Raw genomic sequence first — 25023 nt, 5'->3', positions numbered from 1 at the left:
TGAGATATCAATGTTTGGCATCTCAATCTTCTTACCCTTAAGATCTGGGCCTTTCAATTTTAAATCTCCTTCTGGGAGGTTGATCTTTGGTAGTGAAACATCGAATTTGGGCATTTTAAATTTCCCGCCCTTTCCTTCAATGTTTATTTCACCCTCCGCTTTTCCTTTGGGAAGGGATATATCAACGTCTGGCATCTCCACATTCCCTTTCATATCTGGTCCTTCCAGTTGAACGTTACCTCCAGGTAGATTTACCTTAGGTAATGAAACATCGAATGAAGGCATGGCAAACTTTCCACCTTTGACATCCGGGCCTTCTATGTTGACATCAGGTCCTTTCACTTTCATTTTAGGTAGAGAAAGATCTATGGAAGGCATGTGGAATTTACCTCCTTTGCCAACATGCGTGTCAATGTCGATATCCCCTTCTGCTTTTCCTTTAGGGAGTGAAATGTCAACATCTGGCATGTCTATCTTTCCCTTCATACCAGGCCCTTCTATTTTAACTTTGCCCTCAGGTAGTTTTACCTTTGGTAGTGAGATATCAAATTTAGGCATTTTAAATTTCCCACCCTTTCCTTCAATGTTCATTTCAGCCTCAGCTTTTCCTTTGGGAAGGGAGATATCAACATCTGGCATCTCCATCTTTCCCTTCAAATCTGGTCCTTCCAGTTTAACGTTGCCTCCAGGTAGATTTACCTTTGGTAGTGAAACATCGAATGAGGGCATGGCAAACTTTCCACCTTTGACATCAGGGCCTTCTATGTTGACATCAGGTCCTTTCCCTTTCATTTTGGGGAGGGAGAGATCTATTGAGGGCATGTGGAATTTTCCACCTTTGGCACAGTCTGCCTCAATGTCGATATCGCCTCCTGCTTTTCCTTTAGGGAGTGACATATCAATGTTTGGCATCTCAATCTTCTTACCCTTAAGATCTGGGCCTTTCAATTTTAAATCTCCTTCTGGGAGGTTGATCTTTGGTAGTGAAACATCGAATTTGGGCATCTTAAATTTCCCGCCCTTTCCTTCAATGTTTATTTCACCCTCCGCTTTTCCTTTGGGAAGGGATATATCAACGTCTGGCATCTCCACATTCCCTTTCATATCTGGTCCTTCCAGTTGAACGTTACCTCCAGGTAGATTTACCTTAGGTAATGAAACATCGAATGAAGGCATGGCAAACTTTCCACCTTTGACATCCGGGCCTTCTATGTTGACATCAGGTCCTTCCACTTTCATTTTAGGTAGAGAAAGATCTATGGAAGGCATGTGGAATTTACCTCCTTTGCCAACATGCGTGTCAATGTCGATATCCCCTTCTGCTTTTCCTTTAGGGAGTGAAATGTCAACATGTGGCATGTCTATCTTTCCCTTCATATCAGGCCCTTCTATTTTAACTTTGCCCTCAGGTAGATTTACCTTTGGTTGTGAAATATCGAATGAAGGCACAGAAAACTTTCCACCTTTTACATCCTTGCCTTTCATGTTGACATCAGGTCCTTTCACTTTCATTTTTGGGAAGGAAAAGTCTACTGAGGGCATGTGGAATTTACTGCCTTTGCCAACATGTGCGTCAGTGTCGATATCCCCTCCTGCTTTTCCTTTAGGGAGTGAAATGTGAACTTCTGGCATGTCCATCTTTCCTTTCATCTCCTGCCCCTCTATTTTAACGTTGGCCTCAGGGAGACTTATCTTTGGTCGTGAAATATCGAATTTAGGCATTTTAAATTTCACACCTTTTCCTTTAATGTTTGTTTCAGCCTCTGCTTTTCCTTTGGGAAGGGAGATATCAACAACTGGCATCTCCATCGTTCCCTTCAAATCTGGTCCTTCCAGTTTAACGTTTCCTCCAGGTAGATTTACCTTTGGTGATGAAACATCAAATGAAGGCATGGAAATATTTCCACCTTTGACATCAGCGCCTTCTATGTTGACATTAGGTCCTTTCCCTTTCATTTTGGGGAGGGAGAGATCTATTGAGGGCATGTGGAATTTACCTCCTTTGCCACTGTGTGCCTCAATGTCGATGTCCCCTCCTGCTTTTCCTTTAGGGAGTGAAATATCGATGTTCGGCATCTCAATCTTCTTACCCTTAAGATCTGGGCCCTTTAATTTTAGATCACCTTCTGGGAGGTTGATCTTTGGTACTGAAACATTGAATGAAGGCATGCCAACCTTTCCCCCTTTGACTTCTGGTCCGTCTATGTTGACATCAGGTCCTTTCACTTTCATTTTAGGTAGAGAAAGATCTATAGAAGGCATGTGGAATTTACCTCCTTTTGCAACATGTGCATCAATGTCGATATCCCCTTCTGCTTTTCCTTTAGGGAGTGAAATGTCAACATCTGGCATGTCCATCTTTCCCTTCATCTCTGGCCCTTCTATTTTAACTTTGCCCTCAGGTAGATTTATATTGGGTAGTGAAATATCAAATTTAGGCATTTTAAATGTTCCACCCTTTCCTTCAATGTTCATTTCAGCCTCAGATTTTTCTTTGGGAAGGGAGATATCAACTTCTGGCATTTCCATCTTTCCCTTCAAATCTGGTCCTTCCAGTTTAACGTTGCCTCCAGGTAGATTTACCTTTGGTAGTGAAACATTGAATGAGGGCATGGCAAATTTTCCATCTTTGACATCTGGGCCTTCTATGTTGACATCAGGTCCTTTCACTTTCATTTTAGGTAGAGAATGATCTACAGAAGGCGTTTGGAATTTACCTCCTTTGCCAACATGTGCGTCAATGTCAATATCCCCTTCTGCTTTTCCTTTAGGGAGTGAAATGTCAACATCTGGCATGTCAATCGTTCCCTTCATATCAGGCCCTTCTATTTTAACTTTTCCCTCAGGTCGATTTATATTGGGTAGTGAAATATCAAATTTGGGTTTAAATTTCCCGCCCTTTCCTTCAAAATTGATTTCACTTTCAGCTTTTCCTTCGGGAAGGGAGATATCAACATCTGGCACCTCCATCTTTCCCTTAATATCTGGTCCTTCCAGTTCAACGATACCTCCGGGTAGATTTAGGGCAGGTACTGAAACATCGAAAGAGGGTATTGAGAATTTTGTGCCCTCTCCTTCAATTATCAAGTCACCCTCAACTTTTCCTTTTGGAAGTGAGACATCAATGTCTTGCATTTCCACATTTCCTCCTTTTAATTGGCCCTTGGGGAGATTCAGGCCAACTTTTGGTAATTTGAAACCTGCCTCTATTTCTTGGCCCTCCATTTTTAAGTCTCCCTTTGGAGAATGCATTTTTGGGAGAGATATGTCGAATTCAGGCATTTTGAACCTTCCATCTCCTCCCATGTAATGTTCCATTCCCAAATCTCCTCCATGAAGTTTATTCTTTGGAGGGGATATATCAACTGAGGGACAGTCAATTTTAATTCCACCTTCTAGACTTTGAAATTCCACATCTGGTAATTCAATCTTTGGCAACGAGATATCTGCTTTTGGCACACTGATATTGGGCCCTTTGAATGAAGGGCCCTCAATTTCATCAGGAACTCTTCGACCAGTGTCAAAGTCAAAACTGACTCCAGGCACTGATACATCTATTGAGGGCATTTTCATCCCCTCTTTCTCACAATGGGAGACCTCCATATGAGATTTTCCCTTCCCTTTTGGCAATGAGATATCCACAGATGGCATTTTCACTGATGGCTTTTCCTTAGACACTTCCATCTCAGCAATACTGCCATCAACCCCCCCTTGGACCTTTGTTGTAAGTACTTTGATATCTCCTCCAACCATTCCTTTCATTGGTGACAGAGAACAATCGACATCTACAGTAGGAGGTGCTACATCAATATTGGGCATTTTTGTACTTTCAGCCTTCATTTTAAAGTCACCGTCAATCTCATCAGAGTGGCGTGAGAGTCGTACTTTTGGTAGTTTCAGCTTTGGCATTCGTACTTTTCCATCTCCTTTCCCCACATCTGCATCTCTGCTTATCTTTGGGACTTTACATTTTCCTCCAAGGCCCTTTGCATTAATGTCTCCTTTAATGTCAACTACAGGAGCCTTGATTTCTACTTTACCTTTGGACACATTGGGCAAAGATGCTTCAGCTTTCCCTGAAGGGAGAGCAAACTCAACCTCTGGTGTATTAACCTTAGCCCTTCCCTTTTCCATGTCCAGGTAACCACCACCTTTATTACCTGACAAACAGAATTCTACTGATGGTGGGTGCAGTTTCATTTCTGGTGGTTTCAACTCCACTGAGGCTGAGGATGGGACAGAGGTTGTGGTTTTGGTCTTCGGGAAGGTAATTCCAAATTTGGGGCCTTTGACCTTGCTGTCGACTTTAGTTCCAGATACATCCACGTGTTCCACGAATGGTCCTGTTTCCACTTCTGTGCTTGCTCTCATCTTAGGAAACCTGTTAAATAAAGAGAGTACAACTTGTGTTACAACCTAAAGACATAGGCAGTACTTGCAAAACAATGGCTGACAGATAGCCATGCAGTCATAAACAATGTTTCTAGTATGAAGGTGAGGCACTAGGAAACACTAGGAAAGCAGACCAACCTGATTCTCTTCTTTCTCTTTCCTGAGACTACTCCTTCAGTTCCATCTGCTGTGGCTTCAATGCCGCTCCTCTGTTTCATCTTGGGAAGGCAGAACTCCACGTCCACGTCGCTTATGTCCACCCTGGGGGGAGTTCCCTCGACCACCAGCTCCTCTCTCCCCCTCTTCTCCTTCAGCCTCTTCAGCCCGAAGCGGCCTCCTCTCGTCTTCTTCAGCTTGAATGGCTTGGTGCTCTTAGCACTCTGAAACATACAAATTGATTCATTTATTCTCTATGTGTTGTACATTCAGATGTCAGAATTATGCGAAAACATGATGCTGTAGTTACCATTTTAGGCACCTTGGCTTTGGGCCCCTTGGCCTCCAGGCTAGGGGCCGCAGGTCTCACAATGACCTCGCTTCCAGTGACCGTCCTCTTCACCAGGAAGCTGACCTTATATGGCTCTGCGCACTGCAGGATCTTCAGGGCATCTTCGTATTTGACGTTGTCGAAGTAGACTTTGGCACTCAGGAGCTGATCCCCTACAGAGAGACCAACGTAGCCGTGAACTAAGGATAAGCTGTTGTAAGGGCCTTTGAGCAAAGCAGTGTCCATGCCTTCTTCAAGGTTGAAGATACTCATTTGTTTCTTTCTGTGATCCTTGTTTTTGTGGAATTGGCCATCATTGGGTGTGTACATTTACATTTAGGGCCTTTAGCTTTTATCCAAAGCGACGAAGCACATTTGTCAGAAGAAAGAGAAACAATATATCGCTGTCGGTACAGCGATAAATGTCAATGGATTATTGTATTAATGCATTAAAGTGGCATGGTCATGGAAGAGAGGCACTATATATATGAAGTTTATTAGGATTACCTTAGTGTATAAATTCTTTCCTCCTTCGCTCATCCCTAGTCCAAAATGTGGTTTGTGTGTATTCCTCTAGTGGACTGAACTGGTACCTTGCTGCAGGCTGAAGTGTAAGTGAGGGATGAGTTCCTCTAGACTGGTACCTTGATGCAGACTGAGGTGTTAGTGAGGGATGAGTTCCTCTAGACTGGTACCTTGATGCAGACTGAGGTGTTAGTGAGGGATGAGTTCCTCTAGACTGGTACCTTGATGCAGACTGAGGTGTTAGTGAGGGATGAGTTCCTCTAGACTGGTACCTTGATGCAGACTGAGGTGTTAGTGAGGGATGAGTTCCTCTAGACTGGTACCTTGATGCAGACTGAGGTGTTAGTGAATGATGAGTTCCTCTAGTCCGACTGGACTGGTACCTTGCTGCAGACTGAGGTGTTTGGCAGCAGGGGAGTCTTTGAGGACGTCCTTGATGAAGATTCCTTTCTGTCCTCCACCCGTCACACTGTAGCCACTAGCTCCCGCCTCCGCCTCCGTCTCCACGGTGATCTCCACTGGCTTGATGGCCTCGGCCTCCTCCTGACATACACACACACACACACACACACACAAAAACATATGGAAGATGAAAACACGGACATGCACTTGTACACACACAGGAGTACAGAATACAGACACACACACGCACAAACACACACACATGTTGTCAAAACCCTTTTTTTTACGATGATTGAACTTATGATTTCTTCTCCAGTATTTGCCTACAGGACGTACCACCGTCTGCTCCTCAGTGGATGAAGAGTCCATGTCGGCTCGGGTCAGACGGCGGCTTGATGCTCTCAGCTGAGTCCTCTTCAGACTCAACACCTGCTTCAACTCAGCGTGGAGCCTCTCCTTCTGAACCTACACCACCCAGATACACGCACACACACACACACACACACACACACACACACACACACGTGCACACAGACACACACCCACAGACACACACACACACACACACACACACACACACACACACAAATACTGTTTAGTGTGGTTAAAGTAAGCATCAAAAGATTGTAATTAAAGACATGATAAAGGTTGATATATTTAAGCAATAGATAACGACAGGCTGTGGAATGTTGTCATTATACCACTGTTAAGGGGCGTTGTTCGTCCCGACGCGCAGTGGAGGGACGACGACCCCCTTAACTGTGGTATAATGAGAACATTTTATAAAAGTAGTCCCTCCTGGCTACCTGCGTCCTTCACAGAGAAGGCTAGAGACAGTAGCTTGGTTCGCCGCCAATTTAGCCTACTATCGAGCAGTTCACTCACCTTTGCTTATTGCTTTACAACATTTCCACCCTCTCCAGCAATCAACATATTTTTAGGCTTCAGTGAACTATGCTATTGCTTTTATATATAAATAAACAACAGTTCAAGTTAGGCGCGGAGTGATACGGCACTCTGTAAACTGAATGGGCGTCATAGCTGTGTGTACTCATTATACAACAGTTGGGAACCAATCAGATCGCTTGATTTAAGCCACCCGTTTTATAATGATTTGTAGTTTTGTAGTCACAAACATAGGAATTGTAGGATTTTTCCTCTTATAACAACATCTATTCAGATATTGATTGATTCAAGTAGGACAAATACAGCAAAACAACAATGTAAGCTTTCCCAATAAAGTCACAATTAAACTATATATTTGTAGGTAGTAGGCACTGATTTCACAATGTAAGGCAAACCTTATTTCAGTACATGAGTTACCATACATCCAAATTTTACACACATAACTTAAACACACATAACATAAAGGCCAGCCTGACTTTTAACCAATAACATATCTTGTTTTCCATTTTTGTCATAGGCCCTTGCAAGTGGTTCCATTTGGATTACAATCCAATCAAATCCCAAAGAACCAAATCATTCACCTCTATGTTTCGTTCTGCTCTAATTAAGTTTGATCAACGGAAGGAAGAGAGTCATTAAGTACTTGATACTTGATCAATGTTAGCTCGTGGCTATCGTTTCCCACCCGACACCAGAGGAATGCTAGCAATGTTTTCCTCATCTCACATGGACCAGAGTGTTTACAGCTGAATCTGAGCACCTGGCGGAGTGCAGATCTGCCACGCTCGGGAGTTCTTTGTGGTCACTCTGCCACCTGCGACTGGCTGAAAGAAGCCAGGCTGGTGTTTCTGCTGAGCCAGGGGGAAACGGTACACAGGTGTTTTTGTTGAGCCTGTGGATGAGCTCAGCACATCCATGGGTCTATTGTTTTGTGTACTGGGTGGTGGAAGCGCAGAGCAGATAGAGGGGGATCATCAGATCATGAGGCTCGCCAGGTGGTGATTAATGAATAAAGTGCCGATTCATGATTCAGTATCGCATTTTTTATGTGAATAGTAGAAATTGTATGTTCCTTTCAATGAAATTGTTCACTTTATTTGCTATTCATGTCAAGATTTGTGTGTGAGCAGTTTTTTGTATATATGGGTTAGAGTGTTTGTTAGGGTATGCATGTGTGAATAATTTAGCCTTTGTATATGTTTTTAGGTGTTTGTTTGTGTCTGTGTGTGTGAGAACATTTGTGTACACTATGTCTACAGTATATGTGTGTGTATCTGCATAGTTCTTATGTGTACAGTTTTTTTGCATTTGTGTGTGTGTGTGTGTGTGTGTGTGTGTGTGTTCTCACCACTCTCTCAGGGCTCTCCTGCTCCTCAGTAGACCCGGCCGGGTGCAGGTTGGTGTGAGGGGATGAGGGGGGTCCGTCAGTGGGGGGCGACCGCCTCTTGTGTTTTACCTGTAGGCACAGGTGAGGGGCAGGGCAAACAACAGTTGAGGGGCGGGACAAACAACAGGTGAGGGGTGAGGCAACACACAGATGAGGGGCGGGGCAACACACAGGTTAGGGGTGGGGCAAAACACATCCAATATTGTTCAAAGTTGATCAAAGTTTTTGATCCAATATTGATTTTATGCTTTGATTGTTCTAAGCCTCACATGTAATGTGACACGGTATCAAAGCATCTGATCAAAGACTAAAAGTAAATGTAGGTCAGCGGTACAGTACGTGTATGTACATCTGGTGCTACGGTCTCCAGCAGGTCTCCATGATGAACCAATGCCAAGTTACATAGAATTGATTTGAATGAGACAGTTATGATTAAAAAATATGGGGGGGAGGCATAGTGTAATTGGGTGGCTTGTGTATTTTCACAACATTTAATTCCATTCATGGCATGAAGAAAAAGTTTTATCTACTTCCCTACATAGTCCTGGACCGTTGAGGAATTTTAACTTTGCAACTCCAAAGGTTAAAGATGACTTACGGCTTGTTCTGAAGCCTGGCTGTAAACATTGCTGTCCTCTTGCTCAGAGTCTGTAACAGAGAGTGGATAAAAGTTGAAAACATAATTGAATACATCAATTCCAAAGAATGCTATGCTACCACAAAATACACAAAACAGAATAGCAATATTATTGGTAAATGCTGGCTCTTCTTTGGTCTTAGATATATTTTCCCTATATTTATATATGGAAAAAACAAGGACAAAACAATATAGATATTGTCTTACCACTGTGGCCACTCTAAGCACTTTTGACACCAAATGCCTCACACTTACCCATTCATACACCCGTTCTTAAACATATGTACCCATTCAGACACCCATCCATCAATTCATATGCACATCCATGCACTTCTTCACCCATTTATTCACCCATTCATACACCTATTCATTCATTCATACACATATTGACCAACAAACAACAGCAGTAGGAACTCCCTCCCCAGCAGAATGTGTCCCTGGCCACACCCCACTGAATGCCATCATTCATTCATTGGCACAAGATCACGGAAGACCAAATTAAAGCATAAAGTGAATGTGTGCGGATGTCATGCCTGTGCGTCTGCGTATCTACTTAAGATACGCAGGATCTAGTGACAGAGTGAGAGAGAATGAGAGAGAAGGACATAGAGAGAGAGAGAATATCACAGAGAAAGACAGGCCTATGGCACTGCCGTCTTTGAGATTCTTCAAGAGGATTCCGGGCTTTGCTATCTGGCCAGACAGTTTCATGAACCATGGTGACATCTCTGAGGGATTTAATAAGCCATGTAACACGATATATAATCACACACCCTGATCAGTTCCATGTAGCCTATAAATGTCAACCGCGTGTACACCTGGGTCCACCCCAGGGATTCCAGTTCAACGTCTGCGGGCTGTGGCTGGTTACAGACTCAAAAAGATAGTGTGTATGAATCGGTGGTAATGTGTGTCTGCCAGCATGTGTGTATGTGCACGTGTGTGTGTGTGTCTTTCAGCATGTATCAGCGTGTGTGTCTGTCAGCATGTGTGTGTGTGTGTCTCTGTCAGCGTGTGTGTGTGTGTGTGTGGCTCTGTGTATGTGTATGTGCATTAGGGTACACAGTGTGGAGTGTCAGCATGCATGCCTGGAGCAGTCTGGAGGTGTCTGGTGTCCACTGGGGTCCAGGGAGGCATAGCACACATTCATCCCAGCCAGGGACACTCTCCCCCGGCCAGGGACACTCTCCCCCGGCCAGAAACACTCTCTCCCCCAGACAGAGACACCCTCCCCCCAGACAGAGACACCCTCCCCCCAGACGGGGACACTCTCCCCCGGCCAGGGACACTCTCCCCCCGGCCAGGGACACTCTCCCCCCAGACAGGGACACTCTCCCCCCAGACAGGGAGCCTCTCCCCCAGACTGGGAGCCTCTCCCCTGGACAGGGACACTCACCCTGGACTGGGACACTGCCCCAGTACCACTGGGACAGATCTGCACTGATCCACATCGTAAACACCTACAGCAAAAACTGTTCCTTTTCCCACACTTGTAAAATGAATGTTTTTCCTTGAACAACACACACACGAAAACACAAACTACAAGATTTAAAGAAGAATTAAACTTCACATACTTTCATTCATTCATTCAATCACTCAGCCATGTATGAATTGATAAATCGTGGACTCTTGGGACTGGGTCTTGTGGACTTCCAATAGAGATGTCAAGAGGTGAGAAATGATGCTGTCATCAGCGTGGGTCATGGATGTGTAATGAGAGGTGTGGGAAGGGTGCTCCAGCAGGTGATGCTGAGCCCTGGCTAGGCCCGATAACACTCAACAGCTAGACAGACAGGTAGTGGAGGCATGCCTCAGATGGTTGCAAACCATTAGCCGCATGTTGCTTAATGTCAAGGGTTGCTAGTGCTGCTAGCAGCCAGTAGCTAACATAAATGAGGACCAAAAATAAAGACTAGGGGTAAGTGAATCAGAAAGAAATTCATTAAAAAATATTTGAATTGAATATTCTTATTTCAGCTCTTGTGATTATAAGACTCATAGATCATGGAAATGTAAACCATTTATCAACCAAGCAAATAGACTCGTATGTCAACACCAACATGACTTAACACTAGCCCAGTAGCCTATAGACCAGGGAACACACAGCACCTCTGAGTGACTGACAGCACCAGGTGGAGCATGGTGCAACTCTCTGCTCCCACCAGAGGAAGGGAGGAGCAGGAGGGGGAGGGAGAGACTGAAGAGGTTGGAGGAGGAGGAGCAGCTGGAGAAGTGAGAGATTAAAGAGTAGAGGAGGGGGAGAAGGAGTGAGAGATCAAAGAGGGTGGAAGAGGAGAGGGAGAGAGAGATTGAAGAGGAGGACGAGGAGGAGGTTGAGGAGTGAAAGATGAAGGAGGAAAGAAGGGGGAGAAGGAGTGAGAGATTGGAGAGGAGGAGAGAGTGAGATTGAAGAGGAGGAGAGGGAGTGAGATTTAAGAGGAGAGAGAGTGGGATTGAAGAGGAGGAAGAGGAGGAGGAAGGCGGGAAGGGTTTACATTCTTTCTCTTCAGTCTTATTTTAGACCAGAGTCCAGACATTGCTTACATCTGCAGGTCTCTGCAGGCTTCACCTACTACCAGGACATTCTATGCTCCACATTCTATACTATATATACACTACACAATACTCCTGACACACACACACACACACACACACACACACACACACACACACACACACACACACACACACACACACACACACACACACACACACACACAGATGCACCCACGCGACAGTAACACATCGTGGCATTGGGTACTACTGAATCCCTTAGCGCAATAACATGGAAAGATTGAAGTTAAATTGTGTGTGTGACTGGCTTGTTGATTACGATTTGCCATTACTTTTCAGGCATTAAGGAGACATGGGACATCATGGGACATCCAGAAATGTCCCATGAAGGAGCAGGTAAACCTCCAGGTCAAACCGTGGACACCAACTATACTACTAACTATACCCTAACTATTACACTATGTTGTTTACATTCGGTGGACAGTTATCCAAAGCATCAACACAGCATGTGCACACATTATTAACAAGGTTGACCCCAGTGGGAATCGAACCCTGCACCCTTGCAGTGCTCAGGCCATGCTCTACCAGTTAAACTGTACAAGACCACTAGCTCCTGCTCCACCTCGACATGTAGTCTACTGGTTTAGTTGTAGAGGGAGCAGTCAGGGACTGCTGGAGTTTTTGAAGCCAGTAATAGTCCTTAATGCCACCAACAGACAAACCCCATTCCTCTGGCTTTAGCTGACAGTGTAGCAGGATTAGGTTGTCTCTGTTAAACCTCATGATGAGGGAACAGAAGACACAAGGGATTGGGGATCTCTGTTGGGAACTGTAAATACTGCTGTGAAATGGAACCTCCAGGGCCGGCGCTAGCCATTTGGGTGCCCTAAGCACAAATGCATTGTGGTGCCCCTCTGAAAATCTACAATCAAACATCAATTCAGTAATTGTCAGTACGTTTCTCTTTATTTCCAAAATAACTTCTCAACATTAATGTTTTGCAAAATGTAATGTGCAAATAAAGAGAAATTAAAATCTTGATAAAAGACTACACTAATTTTGCATTAACAATAGCACCAAACATTAACATAAGTCCTGAACTAGTAGTTGATGGTTGTTGGTCAGGGCTGGGTGCTGTTGCAGAGTCTGCAGAGATTGGTGGTTGATGATGTGTGCTTGAACTGCTGGTGGATGGTTGATCATCTAAATCTTCCTCCTGGTCTTGAGGAACTCCTTGCACATATCTAAGCGTTGACCCTGCATTCAGAAATACAAGAAAAAATACTCAGGGATTGTACACTGAAATACAGTTTTGCACCTTGATTCAAAAACAATATTACATATTAATTACAGGTTTATGTAAGCCAATGTGTAAATCACTGATGCATGACAACATTTAAAACTATTTTACCTTTAAGACAATGATTGATGGCTCACAATATAAAAAGAAATACATAATTTGAAAACTATGAATGTGAAGGGAGGGGGATCTACATAACTAAGATTTCTTTATTTTCTTTCAAATTGTAGTTTCACCTGCAGATGTCGCCCTGCAGATGCAAGGTTTCTCAGAATTCATGTTACCAGGAGCCATTCTCCATTCATCAACTCATTACTTTAAAGTATCATCTGTAGCATTACTTTTTCCACTACAGTACACAATTGCATACTCGTTGGTTCACAGTACACATGCATAACGTCATAACGTAGGCTACATGACAAACGCCAAATAAACATCCTGAAATACAGTAGACCTAGGCCTATATAAGTAAACTTGGCTAATACTTGGCTGACGACTTCTGATGGCTAAAAGAATATAGGAGCTAACGTTAGTTTGTTGACGTTAACGGTAGCTACATAACAAACGCCAAATAAACGTCCTGAAATGCAGTAGGCCTATATAAGTAAACTTGGCTAATACTTGGCTGACGACTTCTGATGGCTAAAATAATATAGGAGCTAACGTTAGTTTGTTGACATTCATACAAGGACTAAATTACAGAATTAGCCATTTTTATTTAAAACATTGTCTTACCTGCCATCGACGTGTGTGCATCATCTCGCTGTCTCTTCTTTTTTCTCTTATCCGCCCCCGACTCTTGATGCCTTTTCGAGGCCATGTCCAAACACAGGTGTCTGCCAAACTTGAGAATGATCTAATCGAACATACCACTGGGATGTGGGGGAGGGGGGCACCAAGGGGAGAGAGAGAGGGCCGCACAGGAGACGCATCTTTTTCTCGAGCAAATGTTACTTTTGTATTGCTATATACACGTTTTACACATGTTCATTTTAAATATATCGCGTTATTATGATTATTATTATGATGATGATTTTTTTGGTGCCCCCCAGACACTTGGTGTCCTACGCGCAGTGCGTGTTCTGCGTGTGCGGAGCGCCGGTACAGGGAACCTCACACCTCTCTATGTCAGATAACAGAGTGAATCTGACAGAGAATAAAGCTAGGGTAGGCAATGTATTTTAGAAGCATATTTTTATTCTATTTTCAATAAAGATGACTATCTTGATCAACAGCAATCAATACATTTAATGGTCCGACAAAACAAAGAAAACGAATGCAGTCTTTTTGTCCCTTCAGACTGGGTGCACTCGGACCGAGCTGATGCTCAGACTCTGAAGACCACCTGTCCAGGTCCCGGAGATGACCCTGTGGTGCACCGTCACCTGCTGGTGTTCCACCAGGGGGTGGGACGCTAGCGTTGGGTGGTTCAGGACTTTTTGTTTTGATCAGTGGTGTAATAATGTGACTCCCCACTGGACACAGATGTGAGATCCTCGCCACAAAGGCCAGTTCAACTAATTCAACCATCAAACCGCCAAACTCGTGTTCTCTGGTGACTCATTACGATAAGATACGATACAATTTTATCAATCCCCCGTATGAGAAATTTGTTTGTTGCAATAGCCCAGCAGTAGTAGAAAAACACAGGATAAACACAGGATAATATATATCCTGTGTCAGATATTTTCCGGAATTCAACAGAAGGGTTTTTGTCATTTAACTGAAGTCCATTTAATGGAAGCTATTTCAATGAACTACTTCTTGAGTCACAGCAGCGGTAATAACTAGTCTGGTGGTAACACAAGGCCGCACAGAGGCTGCATCTTACGTTTATGAGGAGTGTGTATGTGTATGACACGTGAAGGATTTTGTGCTTCCTAGTTTATAGAAGAAGTAACATTGAGTGAGTGACAAACAGATGAAGTCTTGCAGTCGTAGCTGCAATGAATGACTTGTCAGAAAAGCAGGGTAGCTCTCACACACACACACACACACACACACACACACACACACACACACACACACACACACACACACACACACACACACAGGGTCATGAGACTGCAGTTGGACAGAGACAGCAGGACTATTGTGGTGGTAACAAATACCTCAACCAATCAGATCAGCCCTTCAACCAGAATGAGGGAATCAAAGTCACCAATTCTGAGTTAGTGGAATCAACAGTGTTAGGAGCCCCTGTTCTTATTATGGGACACCTATTCTACTATGCTCTACTCCGCCATACTATATTCTGCTGTACTCTGCTATACACTGCACTCAAAACGTCTCTACTGTTGACCTATAGGACTGTATAAGGGACTGCATGGTTACATAACTGACATGTCTCTCGTGTGTGATACATTAGTCATTTTGAGCATGTGAGTGTGCAGCACATCATTACAGCAGGAGTACATCCATACCTCCAGAAAGAGACCTCACTCAGTGAGTAGTGGAGGTAGGTTAAAAAAGTAGAAGTTCTGCCATGTATTCCAGCCCATCCCTGCCTTAAACAAGTGGAGCCCTCTCATTGGTTGAACATTGAGGGTCAGTGCCAATTAGCAAATCCAAATGATTGTCTTAAAAATACAGGGGAGGACTTTTACTTTCTTAACAGATACAACTTCCACTATTTGATGGTTCTGGTAGAAACCACTTTACTACTGGAAACACAACATGATGTGCCCACCAGAGACCTAACCCAAGAAACGGTTGCCCTAGTTGTGATAGAGTGCCCTAGTAGTAGTAGTAGTAGTAGTAGTAGTAGTAGTAGGTTTATGTGTACCAGTGCGGAGGAGATGGCAGAGTGTCAGGGTTATTTTGGAGCAGGCCTATAGAAAGATCGCAGGGTGTATCCGGCTGCCCCAAGACTGGGAAACCAGCCACACCCCGGGCACGGGGCTGCTTGCAGGAAATGCCTCCTTGTAAACAGGAAACATAGATATTTCTGTCCGATAGTGCGCACAGTGACAAGACAAAAACAACTTGGGTTGTCTCCGGTGTTTACGTGATGATGATTGGATCTTCACAAATCCAATTGGGGTTTAAACTCAATGTAAAGTACCGGCTGTTCTGTAAATTGTACTCCCTCTCCCTTTAATTTGATTGATACGTGAGCGTTTGCCAAGGATGAAGTCTATTCTTCTTCGGTGGTCCTCCCAGCTTTCCTGTTTAGGTTGCCCAATCCACTGTTGACCTGGCTTCCTGGTCTGGACCAATCCCCAGCCACCTACACCCAGGGCCGTATGCAGGAAGTCCAACCCATTCATCTTTGCTCCTGGGTTGATTTATTCGTGGCTCGTGTACACTTGCACACAAATCATTTTAGTCTTTCCAAAAATATATTCCTGCAAGGCAGTCCAGCCCAGCGTAAGTAACCCAGAGCATATTAGTGGTTAATATGTACATTTCATCTAAGTAGAAGGGGGTGTTATTGATACAGTTGTGGAAAACATAGTCCTTTCATCAGCATTTCAACATGGCCGAGCGAACCCATAGAATCACCTTAGCCAAAGAGTGTTTTCCAATGAATTGGATAACATCACAACATACACAACTACGGCAACATCCCTTCATACGGAACGATGGAGAACACCACCAGACACGATTAGATGTCCTGCACGTGCAAGTGATGACCGAACACAGTCAAGAGAAGACCCACACACACAAACACACAGGCAGAGACCGACACACACACACACACACACACACACACACACACACCAGCGCATCATGAACTTTCCCCAATGCATGTCCTCAGTGGCCTGACCCCTCCTGATAGCTACTCCTGACCATCCACTGCCCTCTATTCTACAGCCAGGGTGCAGGGCCCGTACCGCACTACCCACCCAGAGCCTGGTCCCCCAGCAGCATACCAGGGCTGGTGGTGGGGCTGGGGGTGGTGGGGGATATCAGTCCAGGCCAATGGAATGGAAAAGAGAGGATTGCAGATCCTATGACCCACCAGGGTGCAGCTGTCCTTTCTGGCTCAAATGAAGACTGTGTGTGTGTGTGTGTGTGTGCATGTGCATGTGTGTCTGTGTGTATGTATGGCATTGGGGAGCATAGCCATGCCTGGCCTTGCCTCACCCAACTAAACAAGGAATCTGTTTATATGTGTATGTGTGTGTGTATGTGTGTGTGTGTGTGTGTGGTTAGAATCAGGCGGTTGTCACGTGATGCTTTCCCTGTTCGCTGAGGTGTGTTGTGTGTGTTACTGCAGGTGTCAGAATCACCGACAGCACTTAAATCCTCAGAGTCCCCAGACTCAGAGCACACTGTATCATTCCGTGGGGGTTAACTCCGCCCACCTCCACCCAACCCCCCAGTACATTAAAACAAACTTCCCCAAACCCATCGGACATTGAAGGCCAATCTCAAGTCAATGTCAAGTCAATTATATTCGCACAGCCCTTAATCGCTGTAGTTACGGTCTCGAACTATCTCACCTAAGTACAAACACAAATAGCGAAGGCGTATCTTGTAGCTAGCGGGTTGCCATGCTATTGTGGGAGGCCATACCCCATACCCCCACCCCCCCCCCTCCCACCACCCTCCCCACACTGCTGGCCTGCCCGGCACGCAGGTCCTCTTACTAGCGGGGGTTATTATTAGCCGCCTGATCACCCTTTTCGTGTTGTGCTGCAAAACATCGTCCGTGCGCGACGGTGGTGGCGGCGGCGGCGATGCGAGCGTGCACGGCGGTGATGCGAGCGTGCACGTCGGCGATGGGAGTGTGCATGGCGGCGGGGGCTGACAGGTAGGAGGGAGTAAGGCACAAGTGGCAGCTGTCTGGCTAAAAGGGTCTGTGCGTTAAAAACAACGCACCATTGTTATGTTTTTTTTTTCCTCCCGTACGCAAAAAATGTGCACACTGCACGTGGGTACGAAGACCGTTGGTGAAATACCTCCAGCCGTGCTCCAGAGCAACCCGCATAACCTCACAACCAGTGTGTGACGCATGACACACAACACCCAGTAGTGCCTTAGTAGCGGTATGGTACCATCGCTTTAGTGTTATTGCATTCTTATTGCATTCATGTGGTCTAATTTAATGCCAAATGTTATTCAGTTCACAGGGTCACGTACATAGTTTTCTACTCCTCGCACCGCCACAAAATCAATAACCCACTTAAATTCCACCTCTCATACCTCTGACCTCACATTTTAATATCTGATCAATCAACTCAGAATCAACTCATTTAACATCTGATTAATCAACTCATGCCACCTCACATGCCAACTTGAGTTGTCATAACCCTTTCCTAAATATAAAACACCTGACAAAAGGTGTCTCCCAGCTGCAACTTAACCTAAAGTCCAGCCTCAGGTGTGCATCCCTCCCTGTCTCTCTCAGCCCACCTCTGTTTTCTAAACTCCAACTGTGTACATACTTGTCGTCCTCTCTTGTTTACTCACTTTTGTTGTTGACCGCCTGGTTCCCTGTTTCCCTGTCTGTCTTCCAGGTTTTACAGCCTGACTGGTGCTCCCCTCACTGAGCGCTCAGGTCTGGCCTGGGCCCAGGGCATCTCTGGCAGCCCGCTCTGGCCTGCCTGATTGGCCAGAGGGCAGGGAGATGCCCCCATATTTGGGCGGTAAAGGGGCGGCGCTAACTGGAAGTGGGATGGGTTTGGGGAAAGGGAGTTTGTGTGATAAAGACTGTCTATGTAGCCAGTGTTACTACACATTAGTCTGCATTAGTCCTAATCTACTCAACACTGCCCTGCTGTTTGTACTAGTCCCTGTTGGGTGGGAAGAGCAAGGCACTCCCACTCTCAGGGTTAGGGGTTCCATTCCATATTTACCTCAATGGATAGAGCTCGGCACACATATTGGGAAATCTGGGATGAGTATCTCAGGAAGAATACGTCAGGTCATTATCATTGCCAGGTTTAAAAGTTAAGATAAGATAAGATCACATCCAAAAAGGTCCAACCCCTGATGTTGTCTCTTTAAGGAGATTTATGAGGGCTTATTGACCTTACATAGTATTTTTAGGTTTGTTTGCTGTTGTTGAGTTTAGATTGGAATCCCCCAGCAATTAATTAATTAATTACCAAAATTAAAATAAAACAAATTAAATAAACAAGCCAGTTATTACAATGATGGGACATTATTTATAACCTGGAAGGCTGGTTATAGAAGCAGCGTAGAGGATCTCTGTTTAGAGAAAGTGTGACTGCTCTTTTCCCGGACAGCAGCTGGCCTAGTTAACGGGAATGGTAGTCTGTGTGTGTTTGTGTGTGTGTGAGTGTGTGTGTGTTGGGGTTGGGGGAAGGGGTTGTTGGTGGGTTTTTGTAGGCATAGAGGGAAGAAGTGTGAGAGATTGTGTATACTATTTGGGTGTGTGGGTGCGAGGGAAGGTGAGTGTGTGTGTGTGTGTGTGTGTGAGAGAGTGTTTGTGTGAGAGAGTGTTTGTGTGACTGCATGTGTGCATGCGTGTATGCATGTGTGTTGGGGTGTGTGTTGGAGTGTGTGTGTGTGTGTGTGTGTGTGTGTGTGTGTGTGTGTGTGTTCGTCCGTATCTCCTGTGTATATGTTGCCCTCCATAATGCTGATTTGTGGTAAACCAGCTGTCCGGACAGTCATAGTGAGAGCTGATATACTGGTCAACACGCCACACATACCCAAACGCACTGAAGAACAAGCTAGGCTAACACAGAGACAATGTACAAGCTTAGAGTTTGCTTGCTCAGCGCCATACTATCCCCATAACAGGTAAACCAAATAACTACTCTTTATACTCATGCAAAAGTAAACATACCAAACCAGCATAATATATATATAACCATATGATACCCATACACCCAAATACCCATGTTTGTATACATCTACTTTATAACCCTATTCCCCCAGCCTGGGAACCAAATTAATCTGAGTGCTCTTCTTTTATTTGCTCTGGCATATGCGTCTTGCCCCCCTCCCGTTCAGACAGACTTCCAGCAGACCTGGTCCAGGTCAGGCCAATCACAGCCCTCTGTACTGACTGTACAGCGCAGCGTCCTATTGGAGCGCCGGTGGGGCATTTAATAAACAACCAAGATGGCTGCCGCTGATGTGTCACACCATACGCTGCTCTGATTGGTTGTAGATCTATCTAATTGCGTTCAGAGGCATTTTGATCTCCGCCCCTTTGAAATCAAAAATGAATTGAGAGGTTCTTCAATAATATGCCTTTGAGATTTGGCCTGGCTACTATTCCCAGATACACCTGTATGCCCATTCACTTCCAGTTCTACACGGATGATGTTTCTATGGTATACAGCATGTTGCATGAGTGAATGAACCAATGGACAGGAGGATGATAGAAGCAGAATAAATGATGGATGGATGGATAATATATAGAGATAGTTGGATGATAAATAAATGGATGGATGTTTAAATGATTGACAGGTGGACGATGATGTAGATGGGAGAATAGGCGTGTCAAAAGGTTTGAGTGCTATCCTGTGTATATGTTGTGTTTCCCTGTTTGTGTTTCGAGGACATGCACACATGCACACCCAAAGACACACACACACACACACACACACACACACACACACACACACACACACACACACACACACACACACACACAAACACACACCCAAATCCGCTGAGGAAGCAGAAACTAAACAGGCACCAGTAACTGTCATCAGACACACAATGGCTACTTCCTCAACCTGCTCTACTGTGACCCCTGAAGTGTGTGGCCCCTGTGTTTTGGGGGGCCATAAACAACTGTCATGAACAACCATTTAGAGTATAACTAAGAGCCAGAGGCCACTGCATTCCAGTGTGTTTTTGTGTGTGTGCATGTACGTGTGCCTGTGTCTCAAACAGCCTCTAAAGACTATTATGATGAACACAACAATACAAAAGTATTTATAAATATAAATATATACAAAAAATGTCTAGATAGACATTTTTTACTGTCCGGATTACAAATATTGGAAACACAATCGTAAAAAGACAAGAATGTAAGCATCAAACACCGAGACGGCGAGTCTGAAAGATAGAATAGAGACGGCCAGACGGACGGGCCGATAAACACACACATAAAACATCGACACACGCACACACAGGAACTGACCAGCGCTGGAGGACGGCGACCAGGTGACCCTGAAGATCCCACGCAGACACTCACACATGGCGTCCCGGGAGAGAGAGAACCGCCCGGTCCTCACACACACACACACACGGCGGCCGGCGGACTGGCTCCACACCGGGGGACACGGGGCCCACACTCTGGGGGGGGGGGGCCTCCGTGGGGGTCCTCCGGGGTAAAGGTACGGACCGCTGGGTGATGGCACAGAGCGTTCTCCGTTTGACCGTCAGGGATGATCAATCAGGACGACCGAGGGGGAATGACTCGTGGTTTGGGGAGCAGAGAGAGCGAGAGGGATAGAGAGAGCGAGGGAGGCAGAGAGAGAGAGCGAGAGAGAGGGGGAGAGAGGGGGGGGGGGGTTGTTCAGAGATGGATGACTGAACAAACAGGTGGATGAATGGAGGGATGGTTAGAGAGAGTGAGGGAGGGACAGGGAGACAGAGAGAGAGAGAGAGAGAGAGAGAGAGAGAGAGAGAGAGATTGCATGTATAAACAGAGGGGGGAGAGAAACAGGCCTGTCCCAGTGCATTGACATGGTGCAGTTTGGGAGAGTGTGTTTTTGTGTGAAAACGCATGTAGTAGCATGTGTGTTTATGGATCAGTGACGCGACCAAAAGACTTGATAGACAGACAGACAGACGGACAGATGTGTGTATTTACATAGACGTATGGAAATTAGAATTTTCATATTTATACACATATACACATGCAGGAAGATACTTGTGTGTTTATGTGTGTGTGTGTGTGTGTGTGTGTGTGTGTGTGTGTGTGTGTGTGTGTGTGTGTGAACGCTTGGCTCAGCAGTTTGTGCCGCTTGTCCACCAAAGCCCCGCTCCATTGTGCGGGTCGTCCGGGGGCTTTAGGTCAGACCGACCGGGGGGGGGGGGGGGGGCCTGTTCCTGGGCTTACGTTGGCAGACACAACCATGGGACCACCAGCACCAGCCCTCTGCCTGTAATATAAGTCCCTGTTGATGAGACTTCTGCCCACGCGTTGACACAAGGACCAGCGGGCTACAGCAGGCACACAGGAAGAACCTCCTCCGCTGTTTGATTAATGCTATAAGAAGCACAGACACACACACACACACACCTCCTCTGGGTGGGTGGTGCCCCCTCTCCCTGGGCAGCATTAGTTGGGTAGTGTCTGGTACCATCTGGGTGGTACAGAAGCGCTACGTGATGAAACTGATGAACACAGATGAAGATGATGTTTACTGGGACAGCAGGAAAAAGATACAGAGTTAATGGGTCAATTTGGAGAGGCGTGGCCGAATCGTCCCAAAATACGCCTGTTGTGGAACGAGGAATTACATCTTTTTTTCTATTTACACTCAACTGCCGTGGTCTGGGCTGAGGAGTTACTTAAGATTAAGCAGCCATACTCGGGTTCGGGGTGTCTAATAATGTGGACCTGTGAAGCACTTTGAGACTGTAACTGTGATCCCTGGTGCTGTAAATAGGATTTAAGAGCTAGAATTTGAGTATTATTTGTTAGAAATGCGGCTGCCACAGCCACCCGTCTTAAATATCCATGAAATATCGGTTTTCGGCACAGAGGGGTATCTCTCACCGATTGGTTTCGAGGAATCCATCTTGCCTGTCAATCACAGGCGCATGAACTCAAAACTTCTCTAACCCTAATAGACCTCTGAAGAATAAGGTTTTTGAATGATCGGAAATAACAAACTCTGTAGGTGGCGACGAAGTAAAAGCTGCGTCACGTTTTGAACGACACTTTTTCCATCTAGTCTCCACTGACGTTTTGGATTGGCGGTGCCGTTAAAGTAGTTAACTATTATGAAGAAGCATTATGCTAACGCGGATCTGCGCAGACTTTGGACTTCACAACTCTCCCAAATGTGTAGTTCAAAACATAGCTTTTACTTCTTTGCCACCTACAGAGTTTGTTATGTACGATCATTCAAAAACGCCATTGTAATTTCCCATAGATATTTGACCATGGACCTATAAAGAATGGACACCGGATTGAAAAATGGCGCCCATTCATTCCTATGGAAACTGCTCAGTGGCGCAGGGCAACATCAAGGACAGAATTGCTTCTGCATCATGGGAGCCTAGCCACACCCTAGTGCATGACGTTACGGATGTAGAAATATTCTCGTTCTCTAGCATTGTTAGCATTGTAGCATCATCAGCGAGAGGTCTGAGCACAGTCGCATTGTTTACCGACCATGGAAGTATAAGTTACTAACCCCCCCGATTAGTCTCTATATGTGATACTATACGTGCACTGAGCCTTCTCGGAGGCCTGGCCAAAACAACATTTGTTTCACTATGACTCCTTTCAGCTGCCCACCCCTCCTTCTCCGGCTAATAAAACGCTTGAGGTGGTGTTTTGAAAAGAGAAAATGTACATTTAAATAGTACATGGTCCAAAGATAATTATGAGTCTTTGATTGATATCCAGAGAAAATTTGCGGAGACACAATCCTGTTCCCCACTTGTATTGGAGTGAACGGGGATATCTACTTCCGGGCCCCATGATTTGAGGGACCCATCCACAGCCCGCTAAAAAACTGCAATACCAGGCTTGGCCACTGAGCACTGGTGGGTTGCGAAAGTAGGCACTGCTCCTGGGGGCCTGTGCTGTGTTCCAATATCCATACTCACTATAGTTTGTTTGAGTACGTAGGGTGTTCCAATTCAGATCGGGCAAAAAGAAGTGTACTGAAAGAACCCGGATGGTGTACTCAAAACGGTCAAACTGCAAAGTGTGGATCGAAGCACACTTTTCGTACTCAACAGCAGCCATCTTAGCCACGTAGCGGAAGAAGGCGGAGCCAGGCTGAGCCAACGTCGGCACATTTTCCACATAGCCTGCATTAATGGAGTCATTTTGTAGCTTTTATAGCTTTTTATAGCTACTAAGCTTAAAGAGTTCACCGAGTTCAAAGTGGGATGTTTATTGCGGGGGAGGAGCCGTGGCGGCGGTCGCGATCGTAATTTCCGGTTAGTGCACCATGGAGTATTCGATTTGGAACGACACTGACAATGACATCTGAAAATCAGTGCACTTAGTCAGTGTGGATAGTGTACTACGTTTAAGTGTACTCATGGAAGTATGGATATTGCAGGGTTGCCAACTCTCACGCATCTGGCGTGACACTCACGCTTTCAGCATCAATCTCACGCTCTCACGCACACGCAAGCGATATCACTCCAAATAGCCCATCTTTGAAAAAAAAATAATAATCAACTTTTTTCCGTCCATTCACTGTTGATCACTCACTACTAGACCACAGAATATACAGGAAACATGCTCGTTAGATCTATCTATCCATCTATTCGGACCGCATTGACTGCAGTGCAGGCTGATCTACAACGTCCTCTGCGCACCTTTCTCTGTCGCCGCTCCCTTCTTTTAGTTGCGCGTGAAACGTTTTGACTGAAAGATGCGTGTTTGGGAAGAAGAAAATAAAGTCTTGGTTAAGGTCTGAGAGCGCAAATAAATGCCTCAAACTAGTGCCGTCATTTTAAAATAACGTTACGTTTGTTTTATTACTGTTGTTTTTTAAACGCAATTAATGCGGATACTCCGCTATTTGGTTTCATTTAGGCTACTTACTCAACACTTAACCTAAAGTTACAGCCAGGGTATCAAAATGAACAAGAACATCAAATGTGTATTTTTATGTGATTCCCAACATTTTAACAAGAGAGAAAGATGGCAAAAAGATACCTCAAAGAGCTTTTCAGAGAACTTCCCTTAAATGGCATGATCCTTTCCAAAAACTCTTCCAGTCTGTCTCCCTCCCTCCTTCCATGTCTTCTGTCTCTCTGTGTGGACCTTGTTGAAATTCAACTAGAAATTGTTAGTTTGGTGTTACTTAGCCTATATTTTATTTATATTACAAGTGCCTTTCGAGCTAAGCACGGAAAAAACAAGTCAATATAGGCTCAGTTTACTGAATCTCTCTATAGGCTATATTTTAATTAGGATATAGTATTTTAATTCTGATTTAACATTAATTCCACGTTGTTACATATTCTCGCAATATAGACCCTAAAGGTTTTCTCATGGTTTGACAGCCTTCCTCAAAACTAAATTACAAGGTGTCTTAATGTAGTCTAGGCTATCAACCAATAACCAAATTACTAAACTAATTAAAGGCCATGACACACTGTTACCTTCTGTTAAATGCCTTCTTTCTGGGTCAGACTGGGAATAAACTCTGAGGTCTTGGTTAAATACATATCTATGGCAGCAGGTATCAGTATACAGCTGTGTTCCCATGTCAATGCATGATTAAATGCATGATTAAAAAATATCTAAACACATTTTGAATGTCCTACGTCAACAACAGCCAATGTCTTTTATATAAGCCTCCGCACGCTCTTCGCACGTCCACTGACATTTTGCA

The 25023-nt window shown here is 44.9% G+C and overlaps 1 protein-coding gene across 1 annotated transcript in view; it reads right to left on the bottom strand.

The window, feature by feature from the left end:
• LOC311342479 (uncharacterized protein) overlaps positions 1-20682 on the bottom strand; it is a gene marked incomplete at its 5' end in the record, with an annotated part of 34573 nt that extends 13891 nt beyond the window's left edge. The window contains 9 exons of the mRNA XM_084467299.1: positions 4161-4381; positions 4531-4772; positions 4859-5052; positions 5788-5947; positions 6143-6271; positions 8061-8168; positions 8698-8747; positions 17969-18040; positions 20625-20682. Coding sequence (XP_084323425.1) covers positions 4161-4381; positions 4531-4772; positions 4859-5052; positions 5788-5947; positions 6143-6271; positions 8061-8168; positions 8698-8747; positions 17969-18040; positions 20625-20682 — 1234 coding nt within the window. The remainder of the gene's footprint in view (positions 1-4160; positions 4382-4530; positions 4773-4858; positions 5053-5787; positions 5948-6142; positions 6272-8060; positions 8169-8697; positions 8748-17968; positions 18041-20624) is intronic.
• Between the last annotated feature and the right edge of the window lie 4341 nt (positions 20683-25023).

Source organism: Micromesistius poutassou (genome assembly GCF_964030765.1).
Source record: "Micromesistius poutassou genome assembly, chromosome: 4".
Classification (NCBI taxonomy): domain Eukaryota; kingdom Metazoa; phylum Chordata; class Actinopteri; order Gadiformes; family Gadidae; genus Micromesistius; species Micromesistius poutassou.
The sequence above is the reverse complement of the archived record's forward strand: the minus strand, read 5'-3'. Positions and strand labels throughout refer to the sequence as shown.